Genomic DNA, 21,187 nt, shown 5'->3' with positions numbered 1-21,187 from the left:
CTACATTGAAATGAGCTGTACGGCTGTGTGATGAGTCTGAAGGAGAAAATTTGTGATGGCACATAGGTAACAAGGGGAGATTAAAGGGAACCAGTAATTACAGGGAAAGGAAATGTAAAAACTCCACGTGACTACTGTGAATCTTAATTAACCAATCTTAACAGGATTGGGCTAGGGAATGCTGTCGTTTACTAGCTATAATCCTTGGAGTACTGCCATGACATTTGACTTTTTAACACATGCTCCTGTTTTAATTTTATTTTTTAAAATTACTTGGGGGTAGAAAGAACTTTAAGTAGATCCTAAGCCAAGAAATTTCACATTGTGTCCCTTGTTGGATCACTTAATTTGAGTGACCATTAAGTTTTCTCCTTTCTTTTAATCATTAACTTTTTGGTTTTAAACGGACTGTTGACTGACCTTGCCAAAATTACATTATACTCGTGTGACAGTTAATTCTCACAGGGTAAATTTATATTATCTAATAGCTGGTTCAAGAGCATTCTGCACCCCCGCCACACACACACACACACACACACACACACACACGTAACTTACATGTAAAAAATGAGTGGATCTTAAAATTCTGGAAAACCTATTCTCTCATTTTACTCTCTTCTCCTCTCCTGAGATTTTCTTACTTCTCGCTTTTATTTTTCTCTGACCACTTTGTAGATCTACCACTGGTAGCACTCAGAATAAAGTTATTTGCCACTTTCCTCAGAATAATATATATTTGTACTGTGGAAAAGTCCCTCTTTACAAACAGAATAATAAGATATTAGAAAATGAAATGATTTTTCCACATACTGAGTAGACCAAAGGTTAGGTTGGTTAGGTAGATAACACTATATAGGTAGACTGATAGTCTTCAAGATCCTCACCAATCCCAGTGAGACAAGCACTTCTACTGATTTCTTTCTTGCCCCCACACAATCCATTATTTCCTCTGGAATCCATTTACATATTGACAAGTTACAAAGAAAAGGAAGACTAGTGAGTACAGAAGCACAGCTCAAATTTGGTATCTGACCTCTTTCAAGACCATGCCAATTTGTGCTGTCACACTGGGTAAACTGTAATGGAGAAACAGATATGTAATACAACGGTAAACAGACAGCACTGCTTAGATAAGTGCCAATGATTATAACCATGTGAAGATGTTCACACTGAATGCCTGAGGACAAAGACATTCAGAGAAAAAGGAAAAAAAGCAAAATGGTTTTGCTTTTTGTGTTAGTCCGGGTGGACTAGAGAAACAAATTCATAAGAGACACTCAGATGTGCATAAGATAGAGTTTTATATAAAAGAACAATTGCATATTGAGAAAACATCCCAGTCCAGTCCAGATCAAGTCCATAAATCTGTTCTTAGCCCATATGCCTGATACCAATCTGTCAATTCCTCTTCAGACTCAGGTCAACACATGGAATGATGCTGAATGCGTGAAGATCACAGGTGAGTGGGTGGAAAGTCTTGTGGGTCCAGTGGTGGCTGAAGCATCGCAGTGCTCACAGGGGTCTCCACATGGCCCCTCCCTCCAGCTCCAGGGCTCTGGTTCCATCAGCGTAGCTCTGTGGGGCTTGTTAAGAAGAATGTATAGTAGAAAGAGTGTGCCTGGCGTCCGGTGAGCTACTGATCTCCATTGTGCCTCTAAATGAGGTCATCAAGCTGAGACCTGATTGACAAGCTTGCCTTCACCCCTTCTTCAAGCTGCCACACTTTCGTAACATTTCTGATGTAGTTTATTCCTTTTATAAATGAAAATGCATGATTGGATCCTTTAAATTGTTTTAACACTTAAGCTAATTAGAATACAAAACATGTCCAAACACCTGTGGCCATCCATTGAGAGTCGATTTTGACTCAGAGCAACGTTACAGGACAGAGGAGAGTCCCAGGAGTATTTCCAAAGCTGTGATCTCCGGGGAAGCACAGTGCCACAGCTTGCTTCCTCCACACATCTGGTGGGTTTGCTAACGTTTCAGTTAGCAGCCAAGCTCTTTAAACACTATGCCACACAAGACTCTTTACAAATGCCATTGTAGTCAATATGAAAACTGAATCCAAGAAAACAAAAAGTACAGGTTTTGGTTCCCAAATCCCAATTTATAAATTAAATAAAAAAGGGAAATGGAATATTTTAAAAAAGAACTTTGAAACAAAGAGGTGGAGGGGAAGGAGTGAAGAACTGTCTTAAAAGCTAATGTACAGATGTATGATTGTTTAAAGCGACATGAACATACCATACACTCGCTGGCTTGGGGGCTCTTGAAGGAGTGGTTAAAACTGTTTCCACGTTATTTAGTCTTGAATTACTTTCTTTGATAGTCATTGCAATAATTTTTCTTTGCTTCTGAGAAAGTTTTATTCCATGAGAAACGATTTTGCTATAAATTAAATTTAAAAAATTAGTTTCATGCTTCTGAGAGTTTAATTTGTGAGTCATTTTTTAGTAGAAATTAAATTAAACCAATTATTGGTAATTTTGGCTTACTGTAGGTTACAGTATTGCATTCTGTATCTTTGGTGTGACTTTACTAATATTGTATCAAAATAGTCGCAAACTTTAATAGCACTCCTATCAGTTTATTAACTCTACATCACCCTTCATACTAAAACATAATCCTTTTTGTAGTGGGAAAGTCTTGTACTTCAAGCTTTCAATCGTTGGCTTTTATTCAGATGTAAGTCACTTTACATATTAAGTTTTTGATATATAATAATGTACTCAACAGAAGCTGGACTATCAACTCCAATATTTAGCACATATTTGATAAATAATGGTATAGAAGTTAATTCCTGAGAAAATTATTTATAATTAATTATAACATCAAATACAGAAAAACAATAGAAAGGGTCAAGTGGTTTTTCTAGTTCTCTAGAACAGAAACAGAGACTTCTGTTTCATGATCTCTTCACCAACCCCAAATTCGTCTTGGGTGCAGCTCCACATTTCTGTCTACTTTCTTCTCTTTCCATAACGGCTCTGAGATCCACGACAGGAGGGCTGACAGGACTGAAATATATGAAAGTTATCCTTTTTTCTTTGAATCTTATAAAGCATTTGATTACTAAAAAAAAATCCAGCCTTCTAAGCATCATTAAAACTCTTGATTACATGAAGTAAAAAAAGTACTCTACAAGATGACAGAAACCTTTTAAACAATAAATCACATTTATATTATTGGAAAAAAGGGTCAGGCTTTATCTTTCACCATATCTTCCATCCAGCTCTACATATTTCTAAAGACATTGTTTCCATCTTTCTAACTTCCCCAAAGAATCCTGCACTGTTGGCAACCTCTAGCTGCAGCAGGAGCGGGAAACTAATTAATAGCCAAATATAAGTCATAACCTTTAAGATATATGGGACTTAAAAATTATGGTTTTTCTACTATTTAATAAACAAAATTTGTACCATTAATAAAACATACTGCACAGAAACTTGGGAAGGCTCAACAATGATGTGAAGCCCACTAGGAGGAGTTGTATGAGAAATAAAACTCTACAACTTTAAGAACAGATGATTTCTGATGTCAATGAAATTTCTGATATAGCTCAACTTATTTTAATATCGTTGCATATAAAAAGGTAATAGTTCTTTCATTAAAAATAAATTATATTTCTTATTCCTATTAATTAGCCAACACTCAAAGTGAACACAGGAATGTTTATGTTTAACATTTGTAAACAGGCATAAGACTAAAGTGTTATAGAATCAATCTATATTGATATTCTACCATGACCTTCTTAAAAGATCACTTTTAAATTTGAAACTACTTTCCAAATAATTTTAGACCACAAAACATTAAGACCTGGGACATAAACATGATCATCTTAGTTCCAACTGTATAGACAATTCAGCTGAATATGGGAAATAACAACTTTTTGGAAGATATGAAAATCTTAGTCTAAATAAATAAAAATTATCACTAAAAAAACAAAAGGAAAACAAAAACAAAAAAACCTCACTGCAATCAAGTTGATTCTAACTCATAATTACTCTACAGGACAGTACAGAAATGCCATTGCGGATTTGCAACCAATATTGTAGTATCTCTTCACAGGAGTAGAAAGCCTCATTTCCCCTATGGTGGTTCTAGACTGCTAACTTTGGCTTGCAGCCCAATGCACCACCATTATGAAATGCAAACTCAAAGTCACTAACATTCCTTGCATATTTCTTGTCTCATTTCATTGCAAGAATAAAAAATATATTGGCTGAGATTACAATACACTTAATGAACTCTTTGGAAGTTTTAACCTAGGGGACACATAAAGATGGAGCACAGACTCACTAGGCATCTACTCCTTTGGTTTTAAAAGGTGGCTTTTCTAAAGAAAAGATTGGTATGTTTAAAACATAGACAAATTTATAAAGGGTAGCAAAAATAACTAAATAAATACCTGTGAAAATTATGAATAATGATAGTTTCTATAAGATCTCAAAATATCCCTCAGTGTGCTAAAGACCACAAATGGTCTTCCTGAGTGGGAATTATAATACTACAACCATACAAGAAAAAAATAGCTGGAATCAACTCACAATATACACATCTTATATAGAACTTGCTACCATACATTGATTTATTACAAATCCACAACATTCTGTCTAGAAAAAAATAAAACAAAAAAACTAAAGGTGATTTTAACTGATTAACACTTTGTAAACATTTAGGTCATTTCCTATGTCTACTATTTAAAAATGTACTTCATTAAAACTTTTTATCTGAGTAAAGTGAATCTCATGTCTCAGACTAATAGGTACAGATAAAAAGCAAAGCGCACCTGAAGGAGCTGACCACCCAGGAAGACGAGCTCATATGATCAGCTGCGTTACTGGGAATAGGCTGTGGAGCAGATTTCTTCAGCACTGGTGACTTTTCGCTGGGCTTTACATCTTCCTTAGAACATGTAGGAGGTGTGCCATTAATAACTTTCCCCTGAAGGGACAAAAATATTTTAAAAAGTCAACAATAGCAAAGGAGGCAACACACAATACTTAACAAAGGTTGCAGTTTAATTTAAAAGTTATATACCAATCTAGCATTTTCATTTCATGTTTTTAAGTTTGGTTCATTAACTAGATTAACTAATGTCTAAAGACACATTAGTGACTAACCAAATTAAGAGTTTTGAGAATTCTTGAGGGGAAATAACTTTGCATATTAAATTTCTATCCATGAGTACTATTAATAATTAATAAACATTAATAGTAAAAGCTGTTCAAGTAAGAAATGAAACAATAAGCCCAAACTAATGTTTATGATTTTAGTATGAAACAAAATGAAAGTCTAGTGTAAATGCTATAATATTATTCACACTGAGTATAATTAAAGTACCCAAATTCTCAAATAATATTTATATCTCAAATGGGACCCTGAAATTATGGTTATTGCTATGTCAAGGGCTTATTCAAAGTGCATTTGCACTGCTAGGAAAGGTGCTTTCATTTACCTACAGCAGTTACAATAAACTCCCAAGCCTCCTTATGAAACTGTTGTCTTCTACATGAATCTTAGCATTAATATGACAAAAAATTCCCCTAAAATGTTTAAGTTCCATGAAAAGAAAATTAAAAACAAACAACCCCCTCCAAACCTTTAGACTTAGGAGACATTAGGAAGAGAGTCAGCGTCCCACTAGCTCTCAAATTTCTAGACGTTGAGTATTTCCCAAGGTGAGGGCTCTTCTCCAGGAAAGTGGACAGAGATTAATTTCTTGTAGATTAACACTTATGAAATATAAATACTAAGAAATACCTAAAGGTATAGTGTCCCCAAGCCAGGAACCCTGCAGTTTGATTTCAACTGTGGTACGATTAGGATAAAACCCCACTTATTTCACATTAGTTTTCTCATTAACAGGATGGAGGAAATAAGAGTACACGAATTTTGAAATTAGGCTAATTTTCAAAATAATTTTACTTCAAAAAATTTTGGAGCTGCTAAGTGATATTTCACAAAATAAATTTAAATAATTTCACTAAAAGTATATATTTTCAACATGTCTCACAGAGTACTTTACAACAATATTTTATTACCAAAAAGATCAGAAAGACATAAAGGATTCAAAACTGCCATTAAAATCTTTTTTAAATGCTGTGCACAATTGAGAAGACTAGCACTATTTACATTGTGCCTTAAAATATTCTTTCTTAAAAACCAGCCCAGGAGCCCTGGTGGCACATTGATTATGTAACAGAGAGGGCATCGACTTAAACCTGCGAGCCGCTTGGCAGGAATAAAGACCTGGCACACCAGCTCCTACAAAGATGACAGTCTACAAAGCATTATGGGCTGTTCTACTTTTCTATCCTAGACGGTCATCACTGAGTCTGAAATGTCTCAATGGGACACAAACCAGCAACATAAACCAGTCAGGGGAGAGTTTGAAGGTTAGAGCAAAATGAAGGAAAGGGTATATTAAAGACAAACCTCAGTCTTATCTGAGTGAAATCCTGCTGTGAAATCAGGGGACTGTAAATCTCTAGGACTACCCACTCCTGCATAGCTTCCTTCAGAATCGGATGTCAACAGTTCTGGGAGAGATTCCACAGAATAGGTCTTTTCAGAAGTTATGAATCCTAAAATGTGAAATTTAAAAATATATTTAAACACATGCATTATCAAGCTAAAACTTTCTAGTGATGCAGATTTAATATTTTAGTAAATTCCCATATCAATAAACTTAAAAATACTATATTATGTTTTAGGTTAAAGTTTACAAAGCAAATTCAGCTTGCATTTAATAATTTTTATGTAATTTTTCCATTACCTTGGTCACAAGAGTCAACATTCTCATTTCTACTTTTTGAATCTGTTTCTATTGGTTTAGCCTCAATGTTGATTATTTAAAGCAACACATTACTGTTTACTTTATAAGTCAATCTATTATTTGTGTGTGAGAGGTGGCTACCCAGAGTAGCTTTAACTCCCAAGTTCAAAGGTATCTTAGTGACATAGTTTCAGTGGTTCCCCTAGACTCTACTAGTCCAGTATTTGGACTTCTTTAGGATTTTACATTTTGTTCTGTATTTTTCAGCTATTCTATGTAAGACTTTCTATGGTATCCCTGTAATTCTACTGGTCTTAGATTAGAACAGGCTGTGGTGGGTACGGTGTATGTGGTGGGTATGGTGTATGGGGGGCTAGGGAGGGGCGATATTCCTAGAGTCTTTGGTTTACCTCTTCTTTTGTCTCAGATGAGAGAGTATTAATTACATCATAAATGACTATTCATAAGCTTTGAAGACCCCAACTACTTGTTCTCCAAATTAAGGTGTGGAACATTATCTTTATGAATTATGTTATGCTAATTGACTAGGATTTCCCTGAGGCTCTAATCCTAAGATTCTTTAATACAGTAAGTCAATTCTGGAAGTCACCATGACTGTATCCCCTATGTGATTTAGTATATGTAGGGATATATATGTAGCACACACCTATATATGCATATGTGTACAGATAAACCTATTTGTAAAACCACGTACTTCTATATGCCTTCCTATACACATATATGCAGATATGTCTACCTACATAATCCCACAAATATTTTTGGTTTTTTTACCATTGCCAAATGATATATGCAATAGCATTTCTCAAAACCATCTTACTTTCTTGCATATTTCTATGTTCATAAAACATGTATAGTATTTCTCTTCATTAGCAGGATAATCACCAACACACCACTACTGATATTAAGGTTCGTGAGCATTCAAGTCATTCCAAAAATAAAGAGCAAAAAAGGTAAACTTTTGCTAGGATTCATGTGTTCATTCTCCTACATTTACCAGACTTTAAATGAAGCGTAAAATATACACATCATACGGGTTCTAAGTAAAAGTACAACTTATTTTAAAATAAATTAAACACATGATCTCACATGCATGCAAATAAATGTTCATGATAAAGTGACTCAAGTTCAGAGATACGTGCGTCTTTTATTGACAGTTTTGCTAAAATAAATCTTGGAAATAAAATTCAAATAATTTTCTCCACAAGTATTTTGAATACTTTTAAGTGTGGAAAATGTATATCTGAAGGATGTATTTAATATTAGAATGCCTCAAAAGCCAATTAAAAATAAATCTAGAGAATAGAGAAAATGATTAAAGAAGCCAACAATTAGCTTTGCGAAGGATTATTGCACGTAATTTTTTCTCCAGCTTTAAGGGTCAACACAAATGTCAGCCCTTCAAAAGCCTCTTTGTTGAAATTTACCTTATATGAAAATTTTCTTCCCGAATAATTGCTAGTCCCCCAATTAAATTAAAATCTTTAATCATTATCTGCTTTGGTGACAGAAAGAGAAGTTTAATAAGAATAATAAATAACTGAAATCAGACATGTACAAATTCGATTTCTCTTTGTTATAATCTCAAATAGTATATGTTCTGAGCTTTTTTTTTTTTCCTAATGCTGAAAGTAAAGGGCATAAAGACTCATTCAGTTCTGGAAGTCTTGAATCCTAAACACAAGCCCTACAAGGAAATAATTTAAAAGAAAGAAAATATCTACTTCTTCCATAGGTCCTTTAGACAATAAATAATCACTAGTTTCATGGCTTTCTGCCTATCCAATCATTATGCTTGCTTCTAAGAATCTGAGGTGACTCATAACACGAAGAAAGTAAAAGAACAAAATTTTAAATTTTGCAAGTTTGGAAGACAGGCATTTTCCATCTTTAGTGTTCCATAAATCAACTTAAGGAATATCATTAATCTTTTAAATATCGTCTGTGCTACCTAAAACAAGTGTTCTTTTTCATCTTTTTTTCTTAGCTTTATCTAACCTAGGACCGCACGTCTCGCTCACTGCCATCAAGTCTACGCTAACGCATAGTGACCCCACAGGACTGCCACTGCCACTTTCCGTGACTGTAACTGTTTCCAGGAGTAGAAGGGCTCGTCTTTCTCCACAGGAGCGGCTGATGGTTTCAAACGGCTCACCTTGCAGATGGAAGCCCAATGTGTAACCATGATAGAACGAAATTCTGTGTTTACACCAAATGACGGCTAAATGTTCAGAGACACATTCAGTGTGCACTTGTTTTCAAGGACATGTATGCATGAAAGTCCTGCTGATAAGAAATCACTCTATGTTATGTATTTACTGCTACAGACACATTTCCCATTGCAGAAAAGCCATACTGTATTCACATTATTTTTAAAAGCTTGTCTCCTGCTTCATTTAAAGAAACTTAAAAATTTAAACAATTTGACCTGGACCTAATCAGACAAATCTACAATCAGAAAAATAACTTGAACATTATTTTTTTTAAATCACGTGATAGGCTGTCCCAGTGAAGAGACCCCATAATCAAAAGTCATGACTCTTGATTGGAACTGACAGGGAAAATCTGGATAAAGACTCCTCCACGTGTCTGTCAGTTGTCAGGTGGTGGTGGCTTGTGTGTTGCTGTGATGCTGGAAGCTCTGCCATGGGTACTTCTGAAGCCAGCAAGGTCTCCCACCGTGAATACAATTCTGCAAGCTTCCAGACAAACCACAGGGCAAAGACAGAAGAGGCTGTCCCCTTTTGAGGAATTAGTCACGGAAAGTCAGCATCCGATCATTGTCAGATACTGAGAGCTTCTTGAATAGAAGCAGAACACTGTCAGAAATAATGCCAGGTCAGTGCCTCTGGTCATAAGGCATTCAAATTATGACTGAGTTAGAGCTGCCTTCTCAAAGTGGAGTCATATCCCTCCGTATTTTCATTTGCTGATGGGGCATGACTCAAAACAAGAAGAAACAGCTGCTAACACTAATTGATAATTGTAAAATGGAATGTGTCAAGTATGACTTTGGAAAGTTGAAACCTGTAAAAGATGACATTTTAGGTCTTAATGAGGTGAAATGGACTGGCATTGGTAATTTTAATCAGAAAACCATATGGGAATGACATATTCCAGAGGAAAAAGGTTGAATTCACTGTCAAAAAGGACATGTCAAGATCTATCTTGAAGTACAATGTTACCTGTGATAGGATAACATTGAACTGCATACAAGATAATCCAGTCAATACAACTATTATTCAAATTTATGCACCAACCACTAAAGCTAGTGAAGAAATTGAAAAGTTTTACCAATGTCTTCACTCTGAAATTGATCAAACATGTCATCAAGAAGGACTAATGATTGGTGATTGGAATGCAAAAGTGGGAATCAAGGAGGAAAGAATCGTTGGCAAATATGGGCTTAGTGACAGAAGGAAATAGGACATCACAAAATAAAAGACCAAAGACTTCTTCATTTCAAATACCTTAGTTAAACAACACAAAGGGTTGTTTAACACAACACTATACAATTGGACTGCTCCACATGGAATACACAGAAATCAAATTGACTTTATCTGTGGGAAGAGAGGATGGAGATGCTCAATATCTAACATCTAAAAAGCACGACCTTAAGTGGTATCTCACTTGAATTTCCAGAACATCTCAAGAAACAGATTTAACGCACTGACCATTACTGACGGAAGACTTGATGAGCTGTGGTATACAATCAAGCGTATCAAAGGTCATCAAAAAAATAAGAAACCAAGAAAAAGATCAGCCTGGATGTCAGAGGAGACTCTGAAACTTACTCTTAATTGTAGAGTAGCTAAGGCAAATGGAAGAAATGCTGAAATCAATCAATCAATCAGAATTTTCAAAGGGTAGCTCCAGAAGAAAAAGGCAAATATTACAATAAAATATGCAAAGACTTCAAGTTCGAAAACAACAACAAAAAATGCCTAAGGATATATTAATCTGAAAGAATTCAAGAAAAAATTCAAACCTCAAGTTGCAGTACTGAAAATATTAAAGGATGGGCAAATATTAAAGGATGCAGGAAGCACCAAGAGAGGATGAACAGAATGAAGAGTCCCTGCGGGGAAATGAACGAGTCAACATTCCGCCACATGCAAGGACCAATGGTACTGAAGGAAGCCGTTCACGCGGCACTGAAAGCACTGGCCAAAAGCAAGGACGTGGGAATTGATGGAATAACAACTGAAACGCTCGTTTCAACAAGCAGATGCAGCACTGGAAGCACTCAGTCGTCTCTGTCAGGAACTTTGGAAGATGACCACTTGGTAAAGGGGCTGGAAGAGATTGCCATTTGTACTCGGTCCAAAGAAGGGTGACCCAACAGAATACTCTCATTATAGAACAATATCATTAATATTGCAAATAACTTTCCTTGGAGATCAGCCAACAACTGCTGCAGCAGCAGTCCACTGACAGGGAGCTGCCCGAAGTGCAGGCCAGATTCAAGAGAGGACGTGACACAGGACTATCATTGCTGGTGTCAGAGGGAGGTTGGCTGGAAGCTGAGAATACCAGAAGGCTGTTTCCTTGTATTTTATGGACTGTGCCAAGGCAGTGACTGTGTGGATCATAACAAACTATGGACAGCCTTGAGAAGAATGGGAATTCTTCATTGTGCTCATGTGGAACCAATACATCGATCAAGAGACTGTTTTGTGAACAGAACAAGGGAATACTGCAGGGCTTAAAAGCAGGAAAGGAGTGTGTCAGAATCCTCTCACCATACTTATTCAATCTGCATGTTGAGCAAATAATCAGAGAAATTGGTTTATATGAAGAAGAATGAGGCATCAGGATTTAGAGGAAGGCTTATTAACAACCTGACACAACCTTACTTGCTGAAAATAAGGAGGACTTGAAGCACTTGCTGATGAAGATCAAGATCAAGGATTGTAGCCTGCAGTATGGATCAAAACTCAATCTAAAGAAGACCAAAATCATCATAACCCGACCAATAAACAACAGCATAATCAATGGAGAAAATATTAAAGTTGTCAATGATATTGTCTTACTCAGGTCCACAATCAAATCTCATGGAATTAGAGAGTAAATGACACATTGCATTGGGTAAATCTGCTTCACAAAATATCTTGAAGGTATTGAAAAGCAAGGATGTTACTTTGAGTACTAAGGTGTGCCTGAAACAAGCCATGGTATTTCCAATCATTTCATATGCATGTAAAAGTTGAACACATTTAAAAAAAAAGTTGAACACAGACTAAAAACTGAAGAAAAATCAATGCATTTCAATTACATTGCTGGCAAAGAATTTTTAAAGTACCATGAACTACCAAAAGAACAAACAAATCTGTCTTAGAACAAATACAGTCAGAATGCTCCTTAGAAGCAAGGAAAGGGAGACTTTGTCTCATGCATTTTGGACAGGCTGTCAGAAGAGATCAGTCTCTGCACATGCCATCATGCTTGGTAAAGCAGAGGGGCAGCAAAAAGGAGAAAGACCCTGGACAAGATGGACTGATACTGTGGCTGCCAACCATGGGCTCAAGCCTAGGAACAACAGTGACGAGGCAAAGGAGTGGGCCGTGCCACTCTGTTGTTCATACGGTTGCTTTGAGGCAGAACCAGCTCGATGGCATCAGACAACAGATACGGGCTGTTAATGCGTTAATGTAAGTATGACCATAATAATTTGGTTGTCTAGAAGACGATAAACATACAGCAATGCACATTTCACTGAGGTACAGTGCTGTGTCTACAACATGTTTTCAAATGGATCAGCACAAACATTCTTATATAAGGAGAAATATTTGAGTGTGTATATATTTGCCATTTGGTGATGGGGAGTACATGAGATATTCTGGGAAGAAAAACAAGTGTGGTAGGTTGTTAATAATAAATCTGACTGATAGATATATAGGTATTCAAAGTATTCTTCCAATTTTTAGCAAAATTATGCAACCTCTACTTTTTAACAGGCTTACTCAATGCCTAGGTGTAAAATATGTTATGTCGTATTAAGAGATTATAAGCTCCTTAAGCGCATGAATGTCATTTTTTTTTGGGGGGGGGCTCTCAGTGAAGCACTGAAATGAATCTACTTGATAATACAAGTGTCTTTCTTATTTTGTCCATCTGGAATAGTCTATGCTTGTGCACTGAAGGGTCTTTCTGAAAACATGTATCTTAATAATCAACAGCCACCCATCTGACTGTCTCCAACCATCTCCTATCTGTACACAGCTTATCTGGGTGAGCCACATCAGAAAAAACGTGAAGTTCTTTCTTCCTTCCTTTCTTTCTTTTGTGCAGTTCTTTCTATTGTTTCTAAGTTTAGCGACATACTATCCCCTTATGTTAGTAAGCCTACTTGTCTCCTTTACTGGTAATTTCTCTTCATTTTGCAAGATCCAGCTCAAGCATCACCTTCCTCTAAGAGGTATTCCCTGATCTCAGGTAGTTTGATGGTCTTTTATTGTGCCCCTACAGCAAACCACAATCGGCACTTACTCCGTCATACTGTAATTTTCGGTGGCCTCGCTAAGAAAAGGGCCAGCTCCAGGGGATAGCACAGAACAGGGTTCAATCTGTAAGAAGCAAATCAAAACACAGCAAAGACACCTAAGATATCAGAGCTGTGCACATTTGCTGGAACCCTATTCACTAACCTGTAGGTGGGGGACTCTGAATAATATCTGAAAGGTGGTAACCTCCACAGCTGTCTGAACGCTTGCGTGGCTTCTTTCTTGCTTTCGTTTTTGCCTTCTTGATCATAGTTTCCCTACAAAAAGGCAAACGTAAGAGTCATTTTATAAACACAGTAAGTAAGGGATTAAACAGCAGAAGAACTGAATTTCATCATAATATAAAATTTTAGTTACAATGAAACCAAAATACAGATAGAATATAGTCAAAATTAACTAGTGCTTCTGAACAAATTTTATGTTATTGGGCATCAGTGTGAAACTATTACTTGTTCTAACTCAAATATTTCTTTGAAAGTTAAAAACAAATTTATTTTTTAAACTTTGGAAAAGTGAAATATTGTACACAGTGATAGTATTATCAAAAAATCAAATTACTATCTTGACTAAAAATATTTCATAATACATTTTAAAGCATTTCAGAGAATGTACCATTAGTATGAAAAAGAAAATAAAGTATCCATGAAACCACAGCCACCTTATTTTATCTAAAAATTGCAGACCTCATTATACATATGTAACCTGTGAATATTATTATTTTGTAGAAAACAACACAGAATATGCATATCAATAGTAACACATAGGCATCTCTGGAGGGTGGAGAGTTAACATGATCGGCTGCTAAACAAAAGGCACTGGTGGTCCATATTTAATATTCATTCAAAGAAATCCTGGAAGAATGGTTTGGCAATCTACTAACAAAAAAAATCAAAGAAAGCTCTGTGGAACACATTTCTACTCTGACACACACATGCTATGCCATCGATATGTAGAGTAATCAAATGCGCTTCATAGTATGACACATACTTATAAATCATGTAAACATACAAGTGTCTTATAAACTTATAAGTAAACTATACATTTCAAACATCTCAAATACTAACAAATCCAGGAAAAATATTTTAAAGTGAACATCTCTGAAATTGAAAAAGCAACTCATGATGGAGCGGTAAGTTCATTTTATGTCAAATTACCTGAACATCTAAAAATCTTACATAATACTATGTAAAAAGTTCATTGAGAAAGCCAAAGGAAATTAACTTTAAGCAATTGGCAAATAAGTCAGAAAACATGGATGGAAGTTCTGTACTCAGCAGAGGGTCAGCCAAGTGTAGGAGGATTACAGAGAAGCTGGGAAGTTTTACTGGAGGACCCATAAATGGCAGCCACTATAGATTCTTTCTCTTAACCTGGAAGATTCTCAAGAACGGTGTTTTCAAAACAGCACTTTGTTTGGGGCTAGTGTCATACTCTCTGAAGCCTTTCTGATTAAACAGCTCCAGAGAATAAACATGCCAAGACACAGGAGAGGTAGTCAATTGGTTACATGGGATCGAGGACGGGACCAGAGGTCCAATTCAATGCTTTAGCAAAATGCCCTCTAGCAAGTTCAACCATTGACTTTAGTCTTCAAAAATCTGTTACCATTAACTTTTAAGCCTTTACAGAATTACTTTAGCTTCATCAGTTATCACCTGGTAATCACTTTCCAACTACCAAACTTACTGCATTTCCTGTTGTTTCCCTTTTCCTGTCCTCTTTGCTCTACTGCAACATGAGCCACAATGAATACTTACGGAAGCAGAAATCAAGAGATCAAACAATACATTACACTGGGTTAACCAGCAGCACAGGACCTCTCTCGGATGTTGAAAAGTAAAGGTTTTACTCTGAGGACAAGGGTGAGCTTTAGTATTTCAATTGCCTCACATGCTTATAAAAGTTGGATATCGAGTAAGGCAGATTGAAGAATAGATGCATTTGACTTGTGGTGCTGGTGAAGAATATTGGAGGAACCACTGACAGCCGAAAGGATAAACAAATCTGCTTCGGAAGGAGTACAGCCAGAATGCTTCCTAGAGGTAAGAGCTTCACCAGAGCATTCTATCAAACATTCAGAGAAGAGCTGATGACACTCCTACTCAATATAATACTAAAATTCTTCAAACTCACTTCCACTGAGTTGGAATCAACTTATAGCAACCATACCTGATAGGAGTCCTAGTGGTGTATAGTTATGATTCAGTCTGTGATCCGCAAAGTCTTAAGTTCAAAACTACCACCTGCTCCTTGGGAGAAAGAGCCTTCTACTCCAATAAACAGTCTTGGAAACTCATGGGGGCAGTTGTATCCTGTCTTATAGGGTCGCTATGAGTTGGCAGCTACTTGATGGCTGTGATAAGAGCTGATTAGGTGGTCTGACAGAACAGAACTGCCTCTGTGGGTTTCCAAGTCGGTAAGTAACTCATTGAAGGAGCAAAAAGCCTCATATTTCTCCCAAGGAGCAACTGGTGGTTTCAAACTGTTGCCCACATGAACTGTAGTCCCAAAAAACCTGAGAACACAAGAACTAGATAGTTCCTTGCTACAACCCTGACTGCTTAAGATACCAAATCAAAGGGACTGGGTAGAGTAGAAAAAAGGGTAGAACAAAATCTAAAATGATAAAAATGAAGAGCCTACTCTCTGATAGAAACTGACAGAATCCCTAGGCCTCTGGCCCATAGACACCCTTTTAAAAACTACCGTATATACTTGTGTATAAGCAGTTTTTCAGCACAAAAAAATGTGCTGACACTGCAGGGTTTTGAATGTTTGTTAATCACATCTAACCAATCAGAGCCATCCTATGACATGGACGGCTCCAACTCACAGAAGCTCCCGTAGTGAGTCACTTACCCCAGCAGCTGAACTGGTAAAGATGTGTCTGTGGCTGCGCTTCATCTCTCCCCTCTGGTCTCTGTGTTAAATCACATCCTGCATTTCCCACCCTAGGCTTATACTCTGGTCAATCGGTTTTTCTGGTTTCCCAGGTAACAATTAGGTACCTCGGCTTATACTCGGGTCGGCTTACATTCAAGTATATATGGTAGTTACTTCCAGATCATTTTTCAGTCCCACAAAAGATAGGTCTACAAAGTGAACGTCAATACTTTGGATGTACATGTTCTCAGAGCAATCAACTACAACAGCTGAAAAGGTCAGCATTTTCCCCAATGCAATGTTCAGAAAGCAGGAAGGGGCAGGAAAACTGACCACATGGAAGCGGATTCCTACGTAGAAATAGAAATGGGGAGGCTGCTGGCACACAGTGAGGAGGGCAACCAATGTATCAGAGGAGTTTGTGAGGAAGTTGCTGAATATGAAATTAATTTGTTCTGTAAGCTTGCATTTAAACCATAATAAAATACTTCTTCTAAAAATAGAAAGGGGAAAAAATAAGGCTTACAAATAATTTTGTTCCATAGGTATTTCTTCTTTCGAAAAGGTATCTCCTATTTCCAAATAGCTAATATCAGGTCCATCTTGATAGGGTGTAATAACCCTCCTATCCATTGCTGGGATCTATATAAGAAAACATGTCTTTTTTAAATACATTTGTCATGATTTTTTTTAAAATAGGTAACTATCCTATTTGTTTCAATGTTTTGACATTAACTAGACAAAATAGAATGCCTAATGAATTCCTGAAAATAATATTCTGATTAGATTCATTACACAGTTTATCTGTTAAGAAAGAGGTTAAAAATACAAAAACAAAAAAATCAACACACTTGTAACCAAAGTCCACTTTGTGAAATAAGTGATTAAAGCATTTCTCAGGAATCATCTTGATTCCAGGCCTTTGCGCTGGGCTGACATTTAGTTAACAATGAAAGATTTTCTCTGAAGTTTTCAATTAATTTTATTTATAAGGGATTAAAATCACTATTGCTTTTATCATTAGATAGCTTCAATTTCAGTACTTATTTGTGAGATCTATAACGAATCTTATGTCCTCATTTTAAGAAGACCTTAATGTATGAAGAGGCTTCAAAAAGCTCATTAACATTTTTTCATTATAGTTTCATTTCGGTTTTTTTTTCCAGAACTTTTTTGAAGCCCCATATATTTTATATTTAATCTGACCCAATATTCTGATTTTGTTATTAACACTATATTACAGGTAGGCTCCACCAAATAATATAAACCTTACCATTTTCCGGTAAAAAACAGAAAGATCCTTCAATACATCATCACTTAAAACATCAAGAGACCTATAAAAGAGAATAGGGAGCTTCAGGTTGTGACTTGCATTTACGCAGCAACAGTCCATATTACCTAGGAGTAACTAAGTTATTTTGAAGTATTGCATATCCCAGTTGCTATAAATTCATTTTGGAAACAGGTATAGTGATATATATTTTTAAGAGCAAATACCTTGCATAAAAATTAAGCAACTCTAGGGAATAAGTGTACAAAGAATTTTGGAAGGGAACATAATAGGCATTCATTTTCTAATCTTCCTTTCTCACAAGTTACAATCACTCACAATCGGAACAAGAGACTAAACGTGAGGATACCAGAATCCTGTCTAGGATTAACACTGTGATCCATGACCTGCACCACAGGGAGCAACTCACTTTACCTATCAGCCTTAATGTGCCCACATGTGAAAGGAGGCTTGGAGTAGATTAGTTTAAATAAGGTACTTCTAAAAGCTCACTGGAAAAATAAAGCAATGTCATTATCTTTAAATCCACTTTTCCATGTACTTTGAAGTCCCTTTGAATTCATGCTAGATTTCAAAATTGTCTCAGATTCCAAAGAGGCATTTTAATGCACAGTTAAAATTTAAATCAAAGTTTACATGACAACTAATTGAAATAATCTATGTAACAGAGCACTATCGGGAACATACCATACACTAAATATTAGCTATTATTACTATTAAAACAAAATACAGAAAAAGCTGGATGCTGGGTTATTAATTGAAAAGTGACACTAAGAATCCTAAGTGTCTAGGTCGGTGTGATCACTTTCTCACCATTAGCTTTATAGTGAGTAAAAGTTGTAAAATTTGGACCTTGTATTAAAAATAGATGTTTAACATTTATTTCATTAAAAATGAACTATTAAAAACATTTGAATATCAGACTGAATTTCTAAGATCCCTCTGGGTTCTAAAATGTCTATGATTTCTAAAGTAGTTAAAAAAAATCCATTGCCAGTTGGCCTACATTGGCCATTTCTCAATAGGGCTTTAAAAAAATTAGTAATGGGAGCTAATCAAAGACAATATTAATAGAAGATCATTATATACCAGGGAGATGATTGATAAAACTTTCTACCACAAATTAACAAGGAGTTTTCAAAAGCGAGCCAAAACAGATCTGAAAAAGAAAAAAAAAATCCAGGAATGGGTTTTGGACCTGACTAAATCGTAGCTGTAATTTAAGAACAATGAGTTCCTAGAAACATCATGGCCCTGCTCAATACTTCCCCTCAGGAAGGGAACAGAGAAGATATAGTGCTAATAGCAAAATGCGGCTATTAGATAAAATAGCATCTGGAATCTTCAAGGCTTGTTTCCAAATAAGCAGCCATCTAAGTAAGATGTCAACTAAGTCTGCACGGAAGAAACACATCAACATCAGCCACTGAAGGATTGCAAATCATATAATCCCAAGTCTAAGGAAGGATTAGTATCAGAGCCTAAATTGTGAGACTCTGGTTTGCAGAAGGCTATGGATGACGGTGGAGCTCAAGATGTATTTGTGGGCTCTCCATAGGAAATAAGCCTCCAGTGACTTCCTTCTGCCCATAATAGAGGGATGGGAGGAAAGTGGTTACCAAACAGAGTACACTGGAGAGAGGACAAGAGAACAGCGGTTCTCAACCTGTGGGTCGCAACCCCTTTGAGGTGGAACGACTCTTTCACAGGGTTCTCCCGATTCATAACAGTAGCAAAATCACAGTTATGAAGTAGCAATGAAACTAATTTTATGGTTGGGGGGTCACCACAACATGAGGAACTGTCTTAAAGGGCCGCGGCATTTGGAAGGTTGAGAACCACTGCAAAAGATCAAACCCTGATTTGACCAGTTAAAACAATGACAGTTGATTCTGTCTCTGATACATGTTACGCCTGATGTGGTTGTCAACATTTTCTGTATTTCTCTGTTTGTTCATATTGGGGTGTATTTCATATGTGTTATGTCATTGGGGGTCACCCTCTTGAATGTGTTAAATGTTTTTCTATTTCTGAGTATATGAAACCCAGGATTGAAGAACACACAAGGACTGCAAGTAGAACATGGGTTTCTGAGAGGGCGGGGTAGAGTCGTGGTGGTGGGTGTAGGGGTAAAAGAGAGCTGACATCAAGGAGTTATTGAAGGAAAAGAATGCTTTGAAACTGATTATGGTAGCAATTGTACAATACTGCTTTGATTTGATTGAACTACGGAATGATATCTGTATTAACTCCCAATAAGATGGTTTTGAAAAAAAAGGCTATAACTATTAAAAAAAAACCTGCCATTTAGTCAAATCTGATTCATAGTGACCCTAATTTAATCAGTATACCACATTTTCCAGAAACCATGGTAATAAATGCATAGTTATGGGTAAGCCTACATAAGAAATGAAATACACATTTGTACACAAAAATACACTTGTAATAATACTGTTCCACAACACTTCAACTAGCATGTAGATCCTCTGAGACCAACGTTTCTGGGGCTTTTTTCCCTACTGGTGCACCCTAGCAATGGGTACAGTATCTCGCAAATAGTAGAAACTCAAATATTTGTGAAATGATTTAACTCCTATTTTCCAATTTTTTAAACCTAGCTGGAATTTATATTATTCACTTTTATATTATTAACATATCTACTATTACATATGAATGTCTGCTTTTGACAAGTTATATGTATTTATGGTATTGACCTACCTTGCTTCAAGTAAAGCTGCCATATTCAGTCCTATGAACTGTAAACAAGACAGTTTCAGTTGTTCAGCATTATACATTGCAGCAAATTCCAGCAGCATCGCAGCATTTTTAAGGGTAACTACAAAGGAAGACAAGATTGGCAGAAAACAAAAGAAAACCAGATTACTGCAGCCAATGACATACAGTTGCCTCTCAGGTTTGCAGGTTTAGAAAGTAAACAGCTGTACCTTTTGCCTGCAGAGCAGCTGTTGGGTTCCATCAGAGAAGTAATACAATGCCCAAAATGTACTGCGGCAAAGACAAAATTCATTTCCCACCCCAATGTGCTACAGAATTTTTAACTAACTGGTTATAAATTTTTTTAAGTGCAAACAAACAAAATTTAAAGCAAAATAAAACAATACAGCAGGCCCATATTACAAGGTCATCTAGATCAAACAAGAATTAACAATCTTCCATATAACATTTTATGAGTATTTATAACTTCCATTAATAAGTTGTCTTATTTTGCCAGAGATCCTCCTAAATAGTCTACTTAGCTATCATGTAAGTCTACTTAGCTTTCAACTCAATTTTCTTACTTAACTCAGATCCCACCTAACAGTCTCCTACACCTGACTCCCCTACTTCCCTTTTCTTTGTACATGTAACTCTGTCCAAGGTGCCAACTGCAATCAATGGGCTTGATTCATTCCTGTCTAATCTAAGTATTACACAGAGAATGAGGCCAAAGTCTTAGATATCACAGAGATGATTAAACTGGATGATAGAAAATATTGTCACAGTAGTTTAGCTAGGTTCTAGAGACCAATAATTCATAAGTAAAAGTAACTGTGTGCAAGAATCAATAAAAAAAAAAACTAAGGGAAAGAAAAATTTCACCTGAATTGAAAATATTCAATATATATATTCACTGTAGTCTTCAAAAATAGTAGCAACCCAGATCTCATTTTAAGGAAAAAACAAAAAAAGGGATATATGGATAGTATAAAA

The 21,187-nt window shown here is 36.1% G+C and overlaps 1 protein-coding gene across 10 annotated transcripts in view; it reads right to left on the bottom strand.

Moving 5' to 3' along the window:
- IBTK (inhibitor of Bruton tyrosine kinase) overlaps positions 1-21,187 on the bottom strand; it is a 459,255-nt gene that overhangs the window by 383,648 nt on the left and 54,420 nt on the right. For all 10 annotated transcript variants that reach the window (XR_012785385.1, XR_012785386.1, XR_012785384.1 and 7 more), the window contains exons 18-25: positions 20,195-20,312; positions 17,459-17,519; positions 16,712-16,827; positions 13,447-13,559; positions 6,442-6,590; positions 4,793-4,947; positions 2,928-3,020; positions 2,248-2,391 (exon numbers count right to left, since the gene is read on the bottom strand). Coding sequence is in view for 2 of the 10 variants with exons in the window: in XM_075554839.1 (XP_075410954.1) it covers positions 2,248-2,391; positions 2,928-3,020; positions 4,793-4,947; positions 6,442-6,590; positions 13,447-13,559; positions 16,712-16,827; positions 17,459-17,519; positions 20,195-20,312 (949 nt within the window). In the remaining 8 variants the exon portion in view is untranslated. The remainder of the gene's footprint in view (positions 1-2,247; positions 2,392-2,927; positions 3,021-4,792; positions 4,948-6,441; positions 6,591-13,446; positions 13,560-16,711; positions 16,828-17,458; positions 17,520-20,194; positions 20,313-21,187) is intronic.

This window comes from Tenrec ecaudatus, chromosome 7 (assembly GCF_050624435.1).
Source record: "Tenrec ecaudatus isolate mTenEca1 chromosome 7, mTenEca1.hap1, whole genome shotgun sequence".
Lineage (NCBI taxonomy): Eukaryota > Metazoa > Chordata > Mammalia > Afrosoricida > Tenrecidae > Tenrec > Tenrec ecaudatus.
The sequence above is the reverse complement of the archived record's forward strand: the minus strand, read 5'-3'. Positions and strand labels throughout refer to the sequence as shown.